The 16,689-nt window shown below is 47.3% G+C and overlaps 1 protein-coding gene across 1 annotated transcript in view; it reads right to left on the bottom strand.

The window, feature by feature from the left end:
- The window catches only part of ALDH2 (aldehyde dehydrogenase 2 family member), a 36,838-nt gene extending 21,356 nt beyond the window's left edge, over nucleotides 1-15,482 (bottom strand). Inside the window, exon 1 of the mRNA XM_049865526.1 lies at nucleotides 15,264-15,482. Within this exon, the coding sequence (XP_049721483.1) occupies nucleotides 15,264-15,389 (126 nt within the window). The 5' untranslated portion in view covers nucleotides 15,390-15,482. The remainder of the gene's footprint in view (nucleotides 1-15,263) is intronic.
- Nucleotides 15,483-16,689: the final 1,207 nt, after the last annotated feature.

Here is a 16,689-nt window from a genome sequence, read left to right as displayed (position 1 = left end):
AGTCTCTCCTTTCGTGACAATTTTGCCAGCTTCCAACTCTCTCTATCCTCCCATCCCCCCTCCAGACAGGAGATGCCAACAGTCTCAAGTGTCCACCTGATATAAATAGCTCACTCTTCATCAGCATCTCTCTCCTACCTACTGTCCAGTCCCTTTCAAAAAGACAGTCTTTTTAACAAATGGTGCTAGCATAACTGGATGTCCATCTGCAAAAAAATGAAACAAGACCCATACCTCACTCCATGCACAAAAACTAACTCAAAATGGATCAAAGACCTAAATATAAAATCTAAAACGATAAAGATCATGGAAGAAAAAATAGGCGCAATGTTAGGAGCCCTAATACATGGCATAAACAGTATAGAAAACATTATAAAGAATGTAGAAGAAAAACTAGATAACTGGGAGCTCCTAAAAATCAAACACTTATGCTCATCCAAAGATTTCACCAAAAGAGTAAAAAGACTCCCTACAGACTGGGAAAAAGTTTTTAGCTATGACATTTCTGATCAGTGCCTGATCTCTAAAATCTACATAATTCTGCAAAAACTCAACTGCAAGAAGACAAATAACCCAATTAAAAAATGGGCAGAAGATATGAATAGACACTTCACTAAAGAAGACATTCAGGTAGCTAACAGATATATGAGGAAATGTTCACGATCATTAGCCATTAGAGAAATGCAGATCAAAACTACAATGAGATTTCATCTCACTCCAACAAGGCTGGCATTAATCCAAAAAACACAAAATAATAAATGTTGGAGAAGCTATGGAGAGATTGGAACACTTCTACACTGCTGGTGGGAATGTAAAATGGTACAACCACTTTGGAAATCGATTTGGTGCTTCCTTAAAAAGCTAGAAATAGAACTGTCATATGATCCAGCAATCCCACTCCTTGGAATATATCCTAGAGAAATAAGAGCCTTTACACAAACAGATATATGCACACCCATGTTTATTGCAGCACTGTTTACAATAGCAAAAAGATGGAAGCAACCAAGATGCCCATCAACAGATGAATGGATAAATAAATTATGGTATATTCACACAATGGAATACTACGCATCCATAAAGAACAGTGAGGAATCTTTGAAACATTTCATAACATGGAGGAACCTGGAAGGCATTATGCTGAGTGAAATTAGTCAGTTGCAAAAGGACAAATATTGTATAAGACCACTATTACAAGAACTTGAGAAATAGTTTAAACTGAGAAGAAAAAATTCTTTTGTGGTTACGAGAGGGGGGAGGGAGGGAAAGTGGGAGGGGGTATTCACTAATTAGACAGTAGATAAGAACTACTTTAGGTGAAGGGAAAGACAGTACACAATACAGGGAGGTCAGCAAAATTGGACCAAACCAAAAGCAAAGAAGTTTCCTGAATAAACTGAATGCTTCGAAGGCCAGCGTAGCAGGGGCAGGGGTCTGGGGACCATGGTTTCAGGGGACATCTAAGTCAATTGGCACAATAAAATCTATTAAGAAAACATTCTGCATCCTACTTTGAAGAGTGGCGCCTGGGGTCTTAAATGCTAGCAAGCAGCCATCGAAGATGCATCAATTGGTCTCAACCCACCTGGATCAAAGGAGAATGAAGAACACCAAGGACACAAGGTGATTACGAGCCCAACAGACAGAAAGGGCCACGTGAACCAGCGACTACATCATCCTGAGACCAGAAGAACTAGATGGTGCCTGGCTACAACCAACAGGGAATACAGGGAATACAACAGACAACCCCTGAGGGAGCAGGAGAGCAGTGGGATGCAGACCCCAAATTCTCATAAGACCAGACTTAATGGTCTGACTGAGACTGGAAGGACGCCGGTGGTCATGGCCCCCAGACCTTATGTTGCCCCAGGACAGGAACCATTCCCGAAGCCAACTCTTCAGACATGGATTGGACTGGACAATGGGTTGGAGAGGGATACTGGTGAGGAGTGAGCTTCTTAGATCAGGTGGACACTTGAGACTATGTTGGCACCTCCTGCCTGGAGGGGAGATGAGAGGGTGGAGGGGGTTAGAAGCTGGCGAAAAGGACACGAAAAGAGAGAGTGGAGGGAGAGAGCGGGCTGTCTCATTAGGGGTAGAGTAACTGTGAGTGTGTAGCAAGGTGTATATGGGTTTTTGTGTGCGAGACTGACTTGATTTGTAAACTTTCACTTAAAGCACAATAAAAATTATTAAAAAAAAAAAGAAGTGACAGAGGATAAGTGGTCTAGGCAGCAGGGATAGCAAGTGCAAAGGCCCTGGGGCAGGAAAAGTGTGTTGCATTTGAGGAAAAACTAAGGTAGCCAGAGTTACTGGTGAAGCAGGAAGGAAGTGATAGGAGATGGGATCAGAGACACGGCAGGTCTTGTGAAACCCTCAGTTCGGCTCCTGGCTCATGACTCCGTCTCCTTAGCAATCACTGTGATTGCTACTTTTGAGTAATAACAGCCATATCTGGGAGAGACTTTTTGTTGTTGTTAGTTGCCATCGAGTCTGTTCTGACTCAAGGCCACCCTGTGTGTGAACCTTTATGCTCACTTAAAGAGGCCAATGTCAGGGAGGTGGGAGCGCGCGGCTTCACTCTCTGAGAAATGGTCCTTGCCAAAGGCTGCTTACCAAGAGCTGAGTTTTCTCTCTGCCTCAGGAACCTTGGTGATGGCCTCAGGGGAGCGCAGAGAAGAAATTTCCCAGGAACCTGTTTCCCTCAGGCTAGGAAAGCTGGTATCTCAGGAAGGGGCTCCCTGCCATGTCACCTGGCAAAGTCCAACAGGCAAGGTGCAGGCAAGGACATCAGTCCAAGGCTTACTCTGCTTTCCTTTCTCAAGGAGGCTCCATAGCCTCAGCATCCCAATATGGCCTGGCCCTAGGTTAAGACCCTGGGGAGTCATCTGCAGTCACTCTGGCCAGAGCCTGTGACCATAAACAAGACCAAGCCATCAAGCCAAGCCTGGAGCCCGGTTCATGCCAACACCCAAGAGTTCAGGGCCAGCAGAGCCCATGGAGGTGGGGTACAGCTCAGTGGCCATGAATCTGGGTGACTCCAGGCTCTTTTTGCACCTGGTTGTGCCACTCCAAGGCGTTTGGCTGCTAACCAAAAGGTCAGCAGTTCAAACTCAACAGTCGCTCTGCAGGAGAAAGATGTGGCGGCCTGCTCCCATAAAGATTACAGCCTTGGAAACCCTATAGGGCAGTTCTGTTCTGTCCTGTAGGGTTGCTATGAGCTGGAATTGACTCAGCAGCAATGCATTTGTGTCACTTCACCTCTCCAAGGCAGGGATAACAACAGTACCTTCCTCGGAGAGCAGGGTGAAAGGGTTCAGGGAGAAGACGCACCCATGTTTGCATCACACTGAGCACGTGGTAAGCATGCAATGTGACAGTGACAGGGCTGCTGCCATTACCAGGCTCAAATTCAGTATTTCCCCCAGTAAGAGGCCCCGGGCATTTGATAAGACAATAATGAGGGTAAACATTAACCTAGATTGTTTTGAAATCCATGTTTGAGTGATTTCACATTAGTTCGTTGATCATTAATCTTTAGGGAAATGACACCTTATTTCTTCCTGCAGGAGGGCTGGGAGGTGGAGCAATAGTGTTCACAGTGGGGGTCAGGGGGGGTGGGTAATGGGCATGGCAAAAGGGGTTCAGGCTCAGAAGCTGGAAGAACCTGAGTTTAAATTTTTTTTAATGAGGTGCAACTCACATACCATAAAATGAGCCATTCTAAAGTGAACAGTGCGACGGCATGCAGCGCGTTCTCCATGCTGTGCATCTACCGCCTCTATCAAGTTTCAAGACACTTTTATCACCCCCCAAAAAACCCCAGACCCATCTGCAGTCAGTCCCCACTCCCCTCCCCTCCAGCCCCTGGCAGCCACTAACCTGCTTTCTATGGATTCGCCTATTCTGGGCATTTCATATAAATGGAATCTTACAATACGTAGTCTTTTTTGACCGGCTTCTTTCACTTGGCATAATATTTTTGAGGCTCATCCACTTGTAAAATGTATCAGAACGTCATTCCTTTTTATGGCTGAATAATATTCCATTGTATTTATGTACCACGTTTTGTTTATCCCTTCAGCTGCCGATGGATGGATAGTTGGGTTGTTTCCACCTTTTGGCCGTTATGAATAGTGCTGCTATGGCCATTCGCATACAAGTCTTTGTTTGTTTGAGTCTCTGCTTTCAATTGTTTTGGGAATGTACCTAGGAGTGACATTGTTGGGTCATATGGTAATTTTATGTTTAACTTGTTGAGGAACCGCCAGACTGCATGGTGAGGTAGCATTTTACATTCCCACCAGCAATGCAAAAGGGTTCCAGTTTCTCCACACCCTCACCAACGCTACTTGTGTTGTTTTATTATAGCCACTTAGTGGTATCTCATTGTGCCTTTGATTCACATTTTCCTGACTAATGATGTTGGGCATCTTTTCATGTGCTTATTGGCGATTGTATATTCTCTGGAGAAATGTCTATGCATGCCCTTTGCTCATATTTTAATTGTTTGTCTTTCCGTTGTGGAGTTGCAGAAGTTCAAATTTTGGCTGCCATTTCCCAGCCACCCTGGCTCCCTGACGAATGTGGAGGAGAAGCTCCTGGGACTCCCAGGAGGATTACTGGTTAACATCTGTGGCGGGCCTGGCACACGCAGGCTACAGCCATGTGCTGAGCATCTGTCCCCATTGTCACCTGCTGTGCAGGCTCCTGTCTGACAGCCTCATTCCCACCCACCCCCTTCATCCTTCATTGCCCACCCCATCAGTCTGGCTTCACAGGTGAGGCATCTGAGGAGGGAGAGTGCCAGCAAAAGCAGGGACAGGAGACAGGCTGAGCAGGTGGGACAGCTTGGCTGCTCTGGGGTATGAAAGTTTACTCTGGGCAGGCCCCGGCACTACTCTACTGACCAAGAGGATGTCCACGCAGCCTCCTGTGTGTCATGGAAACAGCTAACCATTATTTACTAGCTGCTCACTCTGTGGCAGCCCCTGTACCAGGAGCTTTAGTTTCGCAGATTACTCCCACTGAACCCTAACAGCAAACCTAGAAGGGGAGCTTCTTACTCTTCAATCCACCGAGGATGATTGAGAGGTCAAGCCACCTACTCAAGGTCACACAGCAGTAAGTGGCAGAGGCAGGACTTGAACCCAGGCCTTTGGGCCTCCCAGGCCTGTGCTCTTTGCCCAGTTGTTCCTCCAATTCCAGCTTCCAGTCACCATCTGGGTCAGCCCTTACAGAGGCTAGAGCTCTTAGTTTCGAAACTCCATTTCTATGCTGATTTCCCATCTTTATTCTGGGTGGTGTCCAGAGTCCAAATTCCAGCTGCACCCCACACAAGCTGTGACCTGGGCCAATCTCTTCACCTCGCAGGTGCTTCATCCATCCCTGCGGATGAGGCCTCTGGGAGCTGGTGTGAGGATGGAACGCACCACGGCATGTAAAGCTCCTAAGCCAGGCCCTCACACCCAGCGGGTCTCGCACCGCACTCAGTACTATCCACTCCAGACCCCCCATCTTTCCCAGGTTACAGACTCTCTATAGAAAGGGCCAGCATCTGTATGACCTTTCGGTCTTGTTCCCAGCACAGCAGCATTCTAAATTAGTTTGTCCTGAGACACAGTTTTCATTCATTATTTTACAAAGATCAGAAAGCAGGAAAAGAAGCAGAGGCACAGGCCTGTCAGGTTAAGCTCCCTCCTGGCCTTGCCCCTTTCTCCCTGGACACAAAGATCTTAGACTAGGACTCTGAAAAGATCACTCAAAGGCCTCTATTTGCCTTTCAAAGCTCAGAATTTGCAGGGGTCTGCTCTTCTGGGGAGGAGCCCTGGTGGCACAGTGCTGCTAACTGAAAGGTTGGCGGTTTGAACTCACTAGCTGCTCCTCCGGAGAAAGATGAGGCAGCCTTAGAAACCCTATGGGGCAGTTCTGCTCTGTCCTGCAGGGTCTCTATGAGTCAGAATAGACTCAACAGCAAGGAGTTTGGCTTTCTGGTGCCCTTCCAGGTAACTGATTTGCTTTCAAACGGAGAGGCAGGCTGAATGGTGAACAATCCATCCTCTCACGTGATAAAATAAGCCTGGGTTTGCTCACCAGGAACTAGGAGCCTTCCTCCCATTTCGATTTCCCATTTCCCGTCCCCTAGAGCCAGACCTTCATGGTCTCTCCCCGCCCTAGCCAAGGGGCAGCTGGGGTACTAGGAACTATTCTTAAACTGAGCCCTAGATCCCTGCCAAGTTCTGTTTGAAGTGATGAGAGTTTCATGGCAACTTCTCTTGAATAAACACCAGGGGGGACTCCAGGCCAAATTCTTACCTCTCAGCCTTGAAATGCAAAGCTTGACTTATGTAACAGGCCTAACTAGGTCACCCTGGGTGGGGGTGGGCACCTCCGTGCTCACTTCCTTTTCAGTTTCCCGATGCTGGCGACGGGTAGGTGACGCTTTGAATCGGGACAATTATCAAATGTTTAGAGCTTTTCTATCAAACTACTCTTATTTCTGTGCATTTTAAGAAATAATTCTCTGTCTTGTAAAAATTGGATGCATTCATCTATGCATTCAGTAAGCTTAACTGAGGGCCTTCGCCATTGTGGGCATCGTGGATAAAACAGCAAAGTCCCAGTTCCCTGGAGCTAACAACCTAGTGAGCGGAGACCTGAGAAACAAACAAGCCTACCAAGTGAAAAGCCAAAACTCATGGGCTCCAGCAGACAGAGGGGTCCTGGGGGGGGGGGGGGGGGGGCGCCACTTAAGGGAGACCTGAGAGGTCACAGCAAGGAAGAGCTTGGGGACAGAAGGAGGTGTAAGAACCAGGGAGGCTGCAGTGGTGCAGGTGAGGGGAGAGGGGAGGGGCTGGGGCTGGCAAGAGGGAGGAGGCAGGGTCTCCATTTGGCACTTGCTGTGTGCCAGGAGGAGCCCTGGTGGGACAGTGGTTAAGAGCTCGGTGGCCGCTAACCAAAAGGTCAGTCGTTCGAATCCACCAGCCGGTCCTTGGAAACCCGGTGGGGCAGTTGTACTCTGTCCTGTGGGGTGGCTATGTATCAGAATCGACTTGATAGCAACAGTTTCAGTGTGTGTGTGTGTGTGTGTGTGTGTTTGGTTTGGACAACTGGAATATTTTGTTGATTTTGCTCCCAACTGAGGGCAAACTGGCTTGTTTCCTAATCTTTGTTGATGCAAGCAATGTTGCAATGGATATTTGTTAAAGTCTCTGCAAATTTCCAGGGAGTTTCCACCCTGCAGACTTCTGCAATGCTTGCCTTTTTGTACAGAGGATGTGTTACTATTATCATCAGAATATTTTATTTAGGGAGATCCTTTTTTAAATCCTCTTTTATTCAATTCTCTCTTTAGTTCCTGAGTGTTGTGGTCAAGAGGCTAAGAATAAAGGTACAAGTTTAATTGACCCCAAACTACCACTGAACTTGACCACAACCTAGTTCGCCATTTCAGGAAACAAATTACAAACACAACAGCACCTACGTAAGACAGAGTTCTATCACCGCTGGAGTCCCTGGGTGTAGGAACCCTGGTGGAGCAGTGGTTAAGTGCTCAGCTGTTAACTGGAAGTTCAGTGGTTAGAACGCATCGGTGGCTCCACAGGAGAAAGATGGGGCAATCTGCTTCTGTAAAGATTTGCAGCCTTGGAAACCATATGGAGCTGCTCTACTCCGTCCTGTAGGGTTGCTGTGAGTCAGAAATGATGGCAACGGGTTTTTTTCTTTTTTTAATCTTTAAGGGAGCAGATCGCCAGGTCTTTTCTCTCGTGGAGCAGCTGATGGGTTCGAATCACTGACCTTTTGGTTAGCAGCCAGTTGCTTAACCAATTGCACCACCAGGGTTCCTTGATGGGATGACAGACTTTCCATTTCAGAACTTCCTTTTCTCAGTTAACAGTTTGCCTTGGACATCATTCCAGCTATAAACAGCCTTGTTATTGTAAAAGAGACAGCACTTCTCAATATGGACAGCCCAGGATTCATTTAACCATTTTCTACAAACACACAAGTTTTCACCATTCCCAACAGTCCTGCTGCAGCAAACATACAAGCATCTTCGCAAACTGCAGACAGATTTCTGTATAAAAACTAGATTAGATGAATTAAAGAAAAACATACAGTTCTATGAAGCCTTGGCTATCTTGTTTTCCAGGCTCCAGCAGATTAGTAACTGCAAACGGAAACTTGGGGGCAGGGTAGGGTGGTGTAGAAGCTGGGGCAGGGACAGCAGAGCTGTGAGCAGGATGGCTGGACCCCAGGGAGGCAGCCAGAATGACACTCAGTCCCTGGTGACAAAGGACATTCATAATCTGCTCAAGGACCCTGTTAAAAGGTTAAATTATGTTTAACCCAGTTTAGTAGCCCCAATTTAAGAAGGCAGAGCACGTTCGGGAAAGATCTTAGACCAAGCTTAGATGCACGGAGGGATGAGGGATCTGTTACCTCAAATCCACATCCCTAGAACACCTTACTTTCCCAAAAACATGAGCAAAGCTGTGGCTTTCTAACGCATGGGTGACTCCTGCTGGCATTTGTGTGTGTCTGGGCATTTGCTTTTTAGCTGACTGTTGGTAACTCTGCCCAACAGAAAGTAGATGCAGTCTGTTGCATCATAAGATTCCCAGGGAGACAATTTCAATATAGAATGTAGCACATGCTCACACTTCACAGAATTCTCTCAAAGCCTTGCAGTTAGTTCAGGTTTAAGGCCAAGGGCAGTCAGTTATCTTTTCCAGCCTTGCTGGAGACATTCTGGCACCTGACCCCAGCCCCCACAGGGCCTATCATTATGCATTCCTGGATTTTCACCACTTTTAAGACTCAAGGGTTGATTCTGCCTCGGACTGTTTGCCAAGCAGGCATGATTTCAACTTGCCAATGTGCCTGGGGTTTGGCAACCTCCATCTCGTATGCACGCCTTCCCCTGGCCAATTTCGGCAACTCCCTGGGTGTCCCTATATCCCTGCTCATGTTAACTCTCAAACGCTTTGCAATGAGGGCCCTTTTGAGTGGCAATATTGGGTTTCCAGTAAGCAACCTTTTCTCTCACACCTGAGCGCAAAATTGTAAACACAGTTTCATAAATGGCAACCATTCATATATTCAATAAAAATTTTACTGAGCGGTGATTATTTGCCAAGCTTGGTGCTAGGTGCTGAGATACAAATGTGAACAAACATAGCTCTTCCCCTCCGATTTCAAATATTCGATTCAATTGCGCTTTAATGATTCGCTTCCTTGTCCGACCATAGGATCTGTCCACAAAGCACTAAGCCACGTGACTAAGGGTACAGTTGGACAGTGCTGAGTTTGAAACCTTGGTTTCATACTCACTCCTTATGTGACCTTGACCTCCCTGGGCCTTAGTTTCCCTCATCTATAAGCTGGGACCGGAGCCCAGGTGGTACAGTGGTTAAGTGTTCGGCTGCTAACCAAAAGCTTGGCAATTCGAATCCACCAGCTACTCCTTGGAAACCCGGTGGGGCAGTTCTACTCTGTCCTGTGAGAGCTGAAATTGGCTGGACAGCAATGGGTTTGGTTTTGTTTTTTAAGATGGGACACTTGGCTCAGGGTTGTTGGTAGGATATGGATATAAGGTAACAATGTAGGCAAACTCCTTAGCATAGGGCCCTGATAGATAATAGTGATCAATAACCATGTTCATCCAATCAGGGACTATGCATGTCTGTAACACAAACATCCTGGGATCAACTTGACTTCAAACGTTATTATAAACAACCCACAGAGCCTGGGCAGGCAGGAGGTACGGCATGCCTGCCACTAACGTTCTCGTAACAAGCCATTGCTAGAAGCAGAAGGAAGCAGGAAGGAACCCAGTGAAAATCCTTGTCTTCGGGATTCCAAGAATCAGGTCCTATTCTCTGAGCTGCCTGAACCGATTTCTGCAGCGGATCTTTAAATTCCTTCTCAACAAACAATAAAACTGGAGTGATCCCATTGAGGGCAGTTCAGAAGCCACTCCAAACCACTGCTCAGCCCTGCAGCTGACTCTCCCAAGGAAAATGAGAAAAATCAAATCCTTGTTGTCTGTGTATACCAACTGTTAGTAGGGATGGGATATCAGAAGACTGTTTTTAAATTTGCTTACCAGTTAATTATTTTTTAAAAAAAGATAAGACTTTTAAATAAAGCCAAAGTCCCCATTAGTCACTACCCAGGAGCACAATCCCTCCGCCGCCCAGCCCAGGCAGTCCACAGGGAGGTTTTCCTTCCAGCACAGTTTTATACATTTTATGTGAAGATTATGTCTATCCACATGCAATGCTGTTTTGTCTTGTGTAGTTTTAAGTGGGAAACCCTGGTGGCGTAGTGGTTAAGTGCTACAGCTGCGAACCAAAGGGTCAGCAGTTCGAATCCACCGGGCACTCCTTGGAAACTCTATGGGGCAGTTCTACTCTGTCCTATACGGTCGCTATGGGTCAGAATTGACTCGATGGCAATGGGTTTGGTTTTTTTTTTTTTGGTTAGTTTTAAGTGTTACATAATTAGTTTCACATTGTGCAGAGTGCTGGACATTTTCCCCTCTGGAAACTTTGTTTTTGAGATCCATTATTCAAACAACCCAGGTAATTTCTGGTAACTGCTACATACATAGAATTATTCCTTCCTGTAACTGAAATGAAGGAGCCTGGGTGGCCCTGTGGTTATGTGCTCCGCTGTTAACTGAAAGGTCACGGTATGAACCCACCACCTGTTCACCGGAAGAAAGATGTGGCGATCAGTACTTATAAAGATACAAAACCCATTGCCATCTCATAGCAACCCTATAGGACAGAGTAAAACTGCCCCATAGGGTGTCCAAGAAGCAGCTGGTGGATTTCAATTTCGACCTTTTTGGTTAGCAGCTGTAGCTCTTAAGCACTGGGCCACCAGAGCTCCTCATAAAGATTACAGCCTTGGAAACATGGGGCAATCCTTCTCTGTCTCACAGGGTTGCTATGAGTCGGAATGGACTTGATGGCAATGGGTTTTTTGTTTGGATAACTGAAATATTTTGTTCATTTTATTCCCTATTGAGGGCAAGCTGGCTTGTTTCCTAGTGTCTGTGGATGCAAACTGTATTGCAATATTTGTTCGAGTTTCTGCAAATTTCCAGGGAGTTCCTACCCTGCAGACTTCTGCAATGCTTGCCCTTTTGTACTGAGGATATGTTACTATTATCATCAGAAAATTCTATTTAGGGAGATCCTTTTTAAATTCCCTTTTATTCAATTCACTCTTTAGTTCCTGAGTGTTGTGCTCAAGAGGCTAGGAATAAAGATACAAGTTAAATTTACCCCAAACGCCCATTGAACTTAACCACAACCTAGTTCACCATTTCAGGAAACAAATTACAAATACAACACCATCTACATCAGACAGTTACATTACCACTGGAGTCCCTGGGTATAGGAGCCCTGGTGGCGCAGTGGTTAAGCACTTGGCTGTTAACTGAAAGGTCAGTGGTTCAAACCCACCAGCCACTCCACAGGAGAAAGATGTGGCAATCTGCTTCCGTAAAGATTTGCAGCCTTGGAAACCCTATGGGGTAGTTCTACTCCTATAGGGTCGCTATGAGTAGAAATTGACTCAAAAGAACCAGTTTAGAGTCCCTGGGTACTACAAATGGTTAACACGCTCAGCTGCTAACCAAAAGGTTTCAGGTTTGAGTCCACCCTCTTGGAAACCCTGGGGGACAGGTTTATTCTCTCCTATTAAAAAAAAAAAAAAAACACTTTACCGTTAGTCTCCCCTATAGGGTCTCTATTAGTCGGAATCAACAGCACGGTAATGGGTTTTAGAGGTGCCTTGGAAGACAGGCCTGGTGATCTATTTCCAAAATATTAGTCATTCAAAACCCTACTGAGCACAGTTTTACTCTGACATACATGGGGTCACCATGAGTCAGAATTGACTTGATGGTAACTGTTTTTAATATCATTGCTATACTGTAAGCTCAACACCATTATTATCATCCTAGCTCTTATTTACGCATGAAATAAATATGCAAGCACCAGAAACCATAAATCAAGCACCTGCTAAATGCTGTACAAGGAGGACCCTGTTTCATCCTCACAGCAACCCTATGAAGTAGATGGGATTTTAAGCCCATGTTACAGATGCGGCAGCTGAGGTACTGCGTGTAATCACACCACCCTCCACCCCTGTACACAACCCCCTTCCCTGCTTTATCATGTTGTTGTAAGGTGCCACTGGATTGATTTTCAACTTACAACGACTCCATGTGACAGAACAGAACTGCCCCCGTAGGGTTTTCTAGGCTGTAATCTTTATGAAGCAGATTGCCACACTGTACATTTCATTTCTATTTCTTTGTCTCCACCTTCTAGAAGGCCAGCTTCCCATGGGCAGGGATTCTTGTTTTGTTATGTTCGTTGTTACTGGGAGTACTCAGTACATGCCTTTTGAATGAATGAACCTGCCCAAGTTTCATCAGCTAGTGAGTGGCGGTCTCAGTCCAAAGCATGAAATGGTGTCTAGCAATATTCTCGTCTTCATTATTATTATCGACAAATATGGATTGGTGATATTGAAGACTGAATTACTAGCCACACCCCATACAGAGGAATTACTTTGGTGAGACCACCGTCCCTTGGGTTTTCCTTTGAGTTGTCTTTCCAGATTTTAATTACTCTGCAAATTAGGGAAGAAAACAAAAGGAAATAAGGAATGAAAAAAAGAAAATGAGTTTCAGCCACAGAGGTGTGTCACTGAAATTGTCAAGGATGAGAAACATTGTTCTTCAAGAAGCCTGACCGCCTTCAGCTCCCCCTTCAGGTCCCTGTTTGTGAGTAGGGGAAAGAGAACTTGTCCTAAGATCCTCCTAACCAAGCCGAAAAGTTTCCCCCACCCCGTGACCCCACCCAGGACAAGTAGAGGCAGTTGGACCCCAGAAAGGTCCGATTCAACCTTTTCAGGCTGGGAGATAAAGGTGGGAAGAAGACAACTTACCAGATCTATTGCCTCCCACCCCTATCCAGGCAAAAGTCAACAAGCTGGTACGAAATCCCCTCAAGAGCCTATAAACCTCCCTCCTCAAATGCCCTTGGGTGAGAAAACCCAGTGCCAGCAGAAGCAGCTTCAAAGCTTAGGCTGTTATTGGGAAGCTGCCCTCAGAACAGTCCATTAAACTTCAAGGAACCAATAACCACCATCCTTGAAAAGAGCAGGGTGCTCCTGACCCAGGGAGATGCCCAGGCACATGATCTAGTTTGTACCCAGCACCTCTGATACGACTTTCAAGCTGGTTTGCAACACCTGAACACTGGAAACAACCCAAGAGCCTTTAAGTGGGGCCAGTTCCAGCATGGTGCTGCCATCGGGTGGAATGCTTTGCACCCCTTGAAAACGATATATAAACTCTGAACGTACTGATTTAGAAAAATAACCCAGATATATTGGTTATGAGACAGAGCTTTAGAGTAGTAACTGGTGGGATCTCATTTATGTAAAAGACAAGCACCCTGCTTGAGTAAGAAATAGTAAGAATAGTAAGAAATAGTCATGTCACTTCCTTTTAGGAGATATACAAAATGAGAAAAATCTGGAGCGTGTTCTCCCTCATATACATACTCAGGCATGCGTGCACACACACTTGCACAAACTTGTAAATGCAAAGAAATGCCTGCAAGACCCACAGCCACAGTGAACAGGGCTCTTGGAGGGAGTGCAGTGGGGTACTGGGCAGCTTTACAAAAGAACTCTCTGCAGCTTTACATGATAAGCTTGTGTTACATGATTTTAAAAACTCTGGTAAAAAAAAAAAAAGCAGCTGCAGGGAGAATTCACCTGCTCCCCCAACTTACATTCCTGAATTAAATCCGGAGAACAGTTATCTACAGGGCTTGTGTGCACTCCACGTCCTCACCTCCATGTGAGCACTAAGAACCAGATCTTAATGACAAGGTACAGCTGCCTTTTCCTGGAGGATATTTCTGCTTGTTCTTTTTGATGTTCAAGGCTTCCACGCATGAACTCCTTGGTTAAGCAGCATATAGCAAGAGAGAAACAGCCATGGCATTTTTGGCCTGTGTTATGCAAAGGATATTTTATCTTTCGATTTTATCCCTCCATAAATGACCGTCTTGAAAATCACACGGCTGTGCCTTAACCCCATCATCTATATGCAGACTTGCAGTCAAGCTCTGGGCCAGAGAAGCAACTCCACTGTAGAAGGCCGCCAGCTAGGGGCCAGCTCTGTTGTGGTGGTGGTCGTGTGTTGAGGTGATTCCGACTCATAGCCACCCCATGTGACAATGCAGAACTGCCCCATAAAGTTTCCTAGGCTGGGAGCAGGTGGCCAGGTCTTTCTCCCTCTGAGGTAGATGTGTATATTACCCACCCCCCCTTCCCGTTTTACAGATGAAAAAACTGAAGCTCAAAAGTGCAACACACTTTTTCCACAAACAAAACTTTTTCATAGCCAGTTTCCTCTCTGCGACTTCCAGCACTTCACTCAAATCCAAAGCTTGAAAGAGAAAATGTTCCAGAGTCCAGGACTGGCAAGAAATCTGCCCCTGTGGATGGATTTTTATCTGGAAAGGCCCTCCTTGGTTTGTTCAAAGAAAGGCTAGCTCCCTGGAAGCCACACAGACACTGGACACCGTTTAGGGATGGCGCTCCCGAGGCTAAGACCCCACCCTTGCCGATCCCAGAGGGGAAAGCCGCCACCAGCGCAGAGTGGCCTTGGCCTCGCCTAGCAAACTGCAGACCTTAGCTGAAAATTACCCCGCCTACCCTCCCGAGCTTGCCTTTCCCTTTGAACTTGGCTGAACGAGGTCATGAGCCAAAGGCTAAAAGAGATGACTAAGAAGAAGACCTTAAAGTTTCTGTAAAGAGGGACAAAGACATGCATGTCTGTGTGGGTGATGCTGCAGACACGGCGCGACTAAGGGGCCCGAAGGCTGAGGACGGACCCCGACGAGACCTGGCGCTGGACGACGACCACGGCTGGACAAAACCAGTAAGCGGCCCAAGTCACAGCTAGATAATGGAACGTGGACTGTAAAGGGGCCAAGATGCTCGCGGGAAGGGGAGGTGTGCGTAAAGATCAAGCACAGTAAACCCCTTGAGCCCCAAGTGGATAAACTCGGACCCAAAGCGGGTAACGGGCCTGGCAAAATCGCCGGGTACGTCCCGGGGTCCGGCTCCCGACGGACCGGGGCTTCCGTCCACCCAGCAGCCTGCGGATCCTCGGTGGGAAGAACAAAGCGTGGTCGGGCTGGATCCGGCGGCGGTCGGCTCACCTTGTTGTAGAAGACCTCGGGCTGCGGGTTGGGCGCCGGCACGGCCTGGGTGGCGGCGGAGGACAGGAGGCGGCGGCCCAGGCGGGGCCCGAGGCTGGCGGCGGCCAGCGCGGCTGAGCGCAACATGCTGCGGCGGTAGCTGAGTGCCGGCGGGTCTGCAGCGGCCACTACTTGGGGGCCATTCGGCCCGCGACCTCTCCACGCCCCCTGCCTGCCGCCAATGGGCAGGCGCGGGGCGGGACGCGGGGCGGGTCTGCCATCCCCCACCCGCCCCGAGGCCGGCCGGCCAATGGGAGTGGGGTAAGGGAGGGGGTTGGGGTACCCACGGAGGTGGGGGCTGGAGGGGCGCAGTTCTCGCCGGGTCCCTCCCTTCCCTATCGCGCCTCGCTGCTGACCCCCACGTGTAGAACCGGGTAAGTGGACTAACCGGACCTCAAGAACTCAGCAGGCATAGGTTGAAAACCTAATGCGTGCCAGGAGTGCAGGCTTCAACAAGAGCAACCCTGGCCCTGACTTCCGGGACTTACACTCTAGTGGAAGAGACATCCTCACAGTCATTGCTATGCTTCAGCCCATTGTTGGAGCCACAGTGTCAATCCATCTCGTTGAGGGTCTTCCTCTTTTTCGCTGACGCTCTACTTTATCAAGCAGGATGTCCTTCTTCAGCTACTGGTCCCTCCTGATAACATGTCCAAAGAACGTAAGACGAACTCTGGTCATCCTCGCTGTAAGAAGCATTCTGGCTGTACTCCTTCCAAGACAGATTTGTTCATTCTTTTGGTAGTCCATAGTATTTTTAATATTCTTCGCCAACACTAAGTCAGGAAGTGAAGTGTGAGACTTGGATGATGAGAAGGAGCTGGTCAGGATGTAAGGACAATGTTGACACAGTGTGAAGAATAACCAATATCACTGAACAATATGTGTAAAAGTTGTTTTGCTGTGTACACTTCCCCCAAAAATATAATTTAAAAGAAATTTTTTTTAATGGAAGGAAGAGCATTCCGGGGGAGGGACCAGCTAGTGCACAGGGCATGAGATGGGACCAGCCTGGCCTGTGTTACAGAGATGGCAAGATTGGAATCTCATAGGAGGCCAGGGAGAGTGCTGGGCAGGGGGTTAGAGGCAGTGGTGAGGAGTTTGGGATGGATAACTTGCTTGATTTGTGTTCTTAAACTCTGATTTGTTCCACGGTCAATGGAGAAGCAGACTACAGGAGGACAGGAGTAGAATAAGGATTTTGCAAATGGTTTTGTTCCACAAACACCCCAGATCTGGGCGCTGGGGATGCAGGGAAGAGTAGAGGGCACTGGCTAGGGAGAGAGATGGCCATAGGGTCAAATGTGTCAACCAGAGGAATCTCAGCAAAAGCCCAAGGAGAAGGTGAAGGAGCCCGGGGGAGGAGCCGCACTGTGGCCAAGATGCG

The sequence above is a fragment of the Elephas maximus genome, chromosome 22 (genome assembly GCF_024166365.1).
Source record: "Elephas maximus indicus isolate mEleMax1 chromosome 22, mEleMax1 primary haplotype, whole genome shotgun sequence".
Lineage (NCBI taxonomy): Eukaryota > Metazoa > Chordata > Mammalia > Proboscidea > Elephantidae > Elephas > Elephas maximus.
The sequence above is the reverse complement of the archived record's forward strand: the minus strand, read 5'-3'. Positions and strand labels throughout refer to the sequence as shown.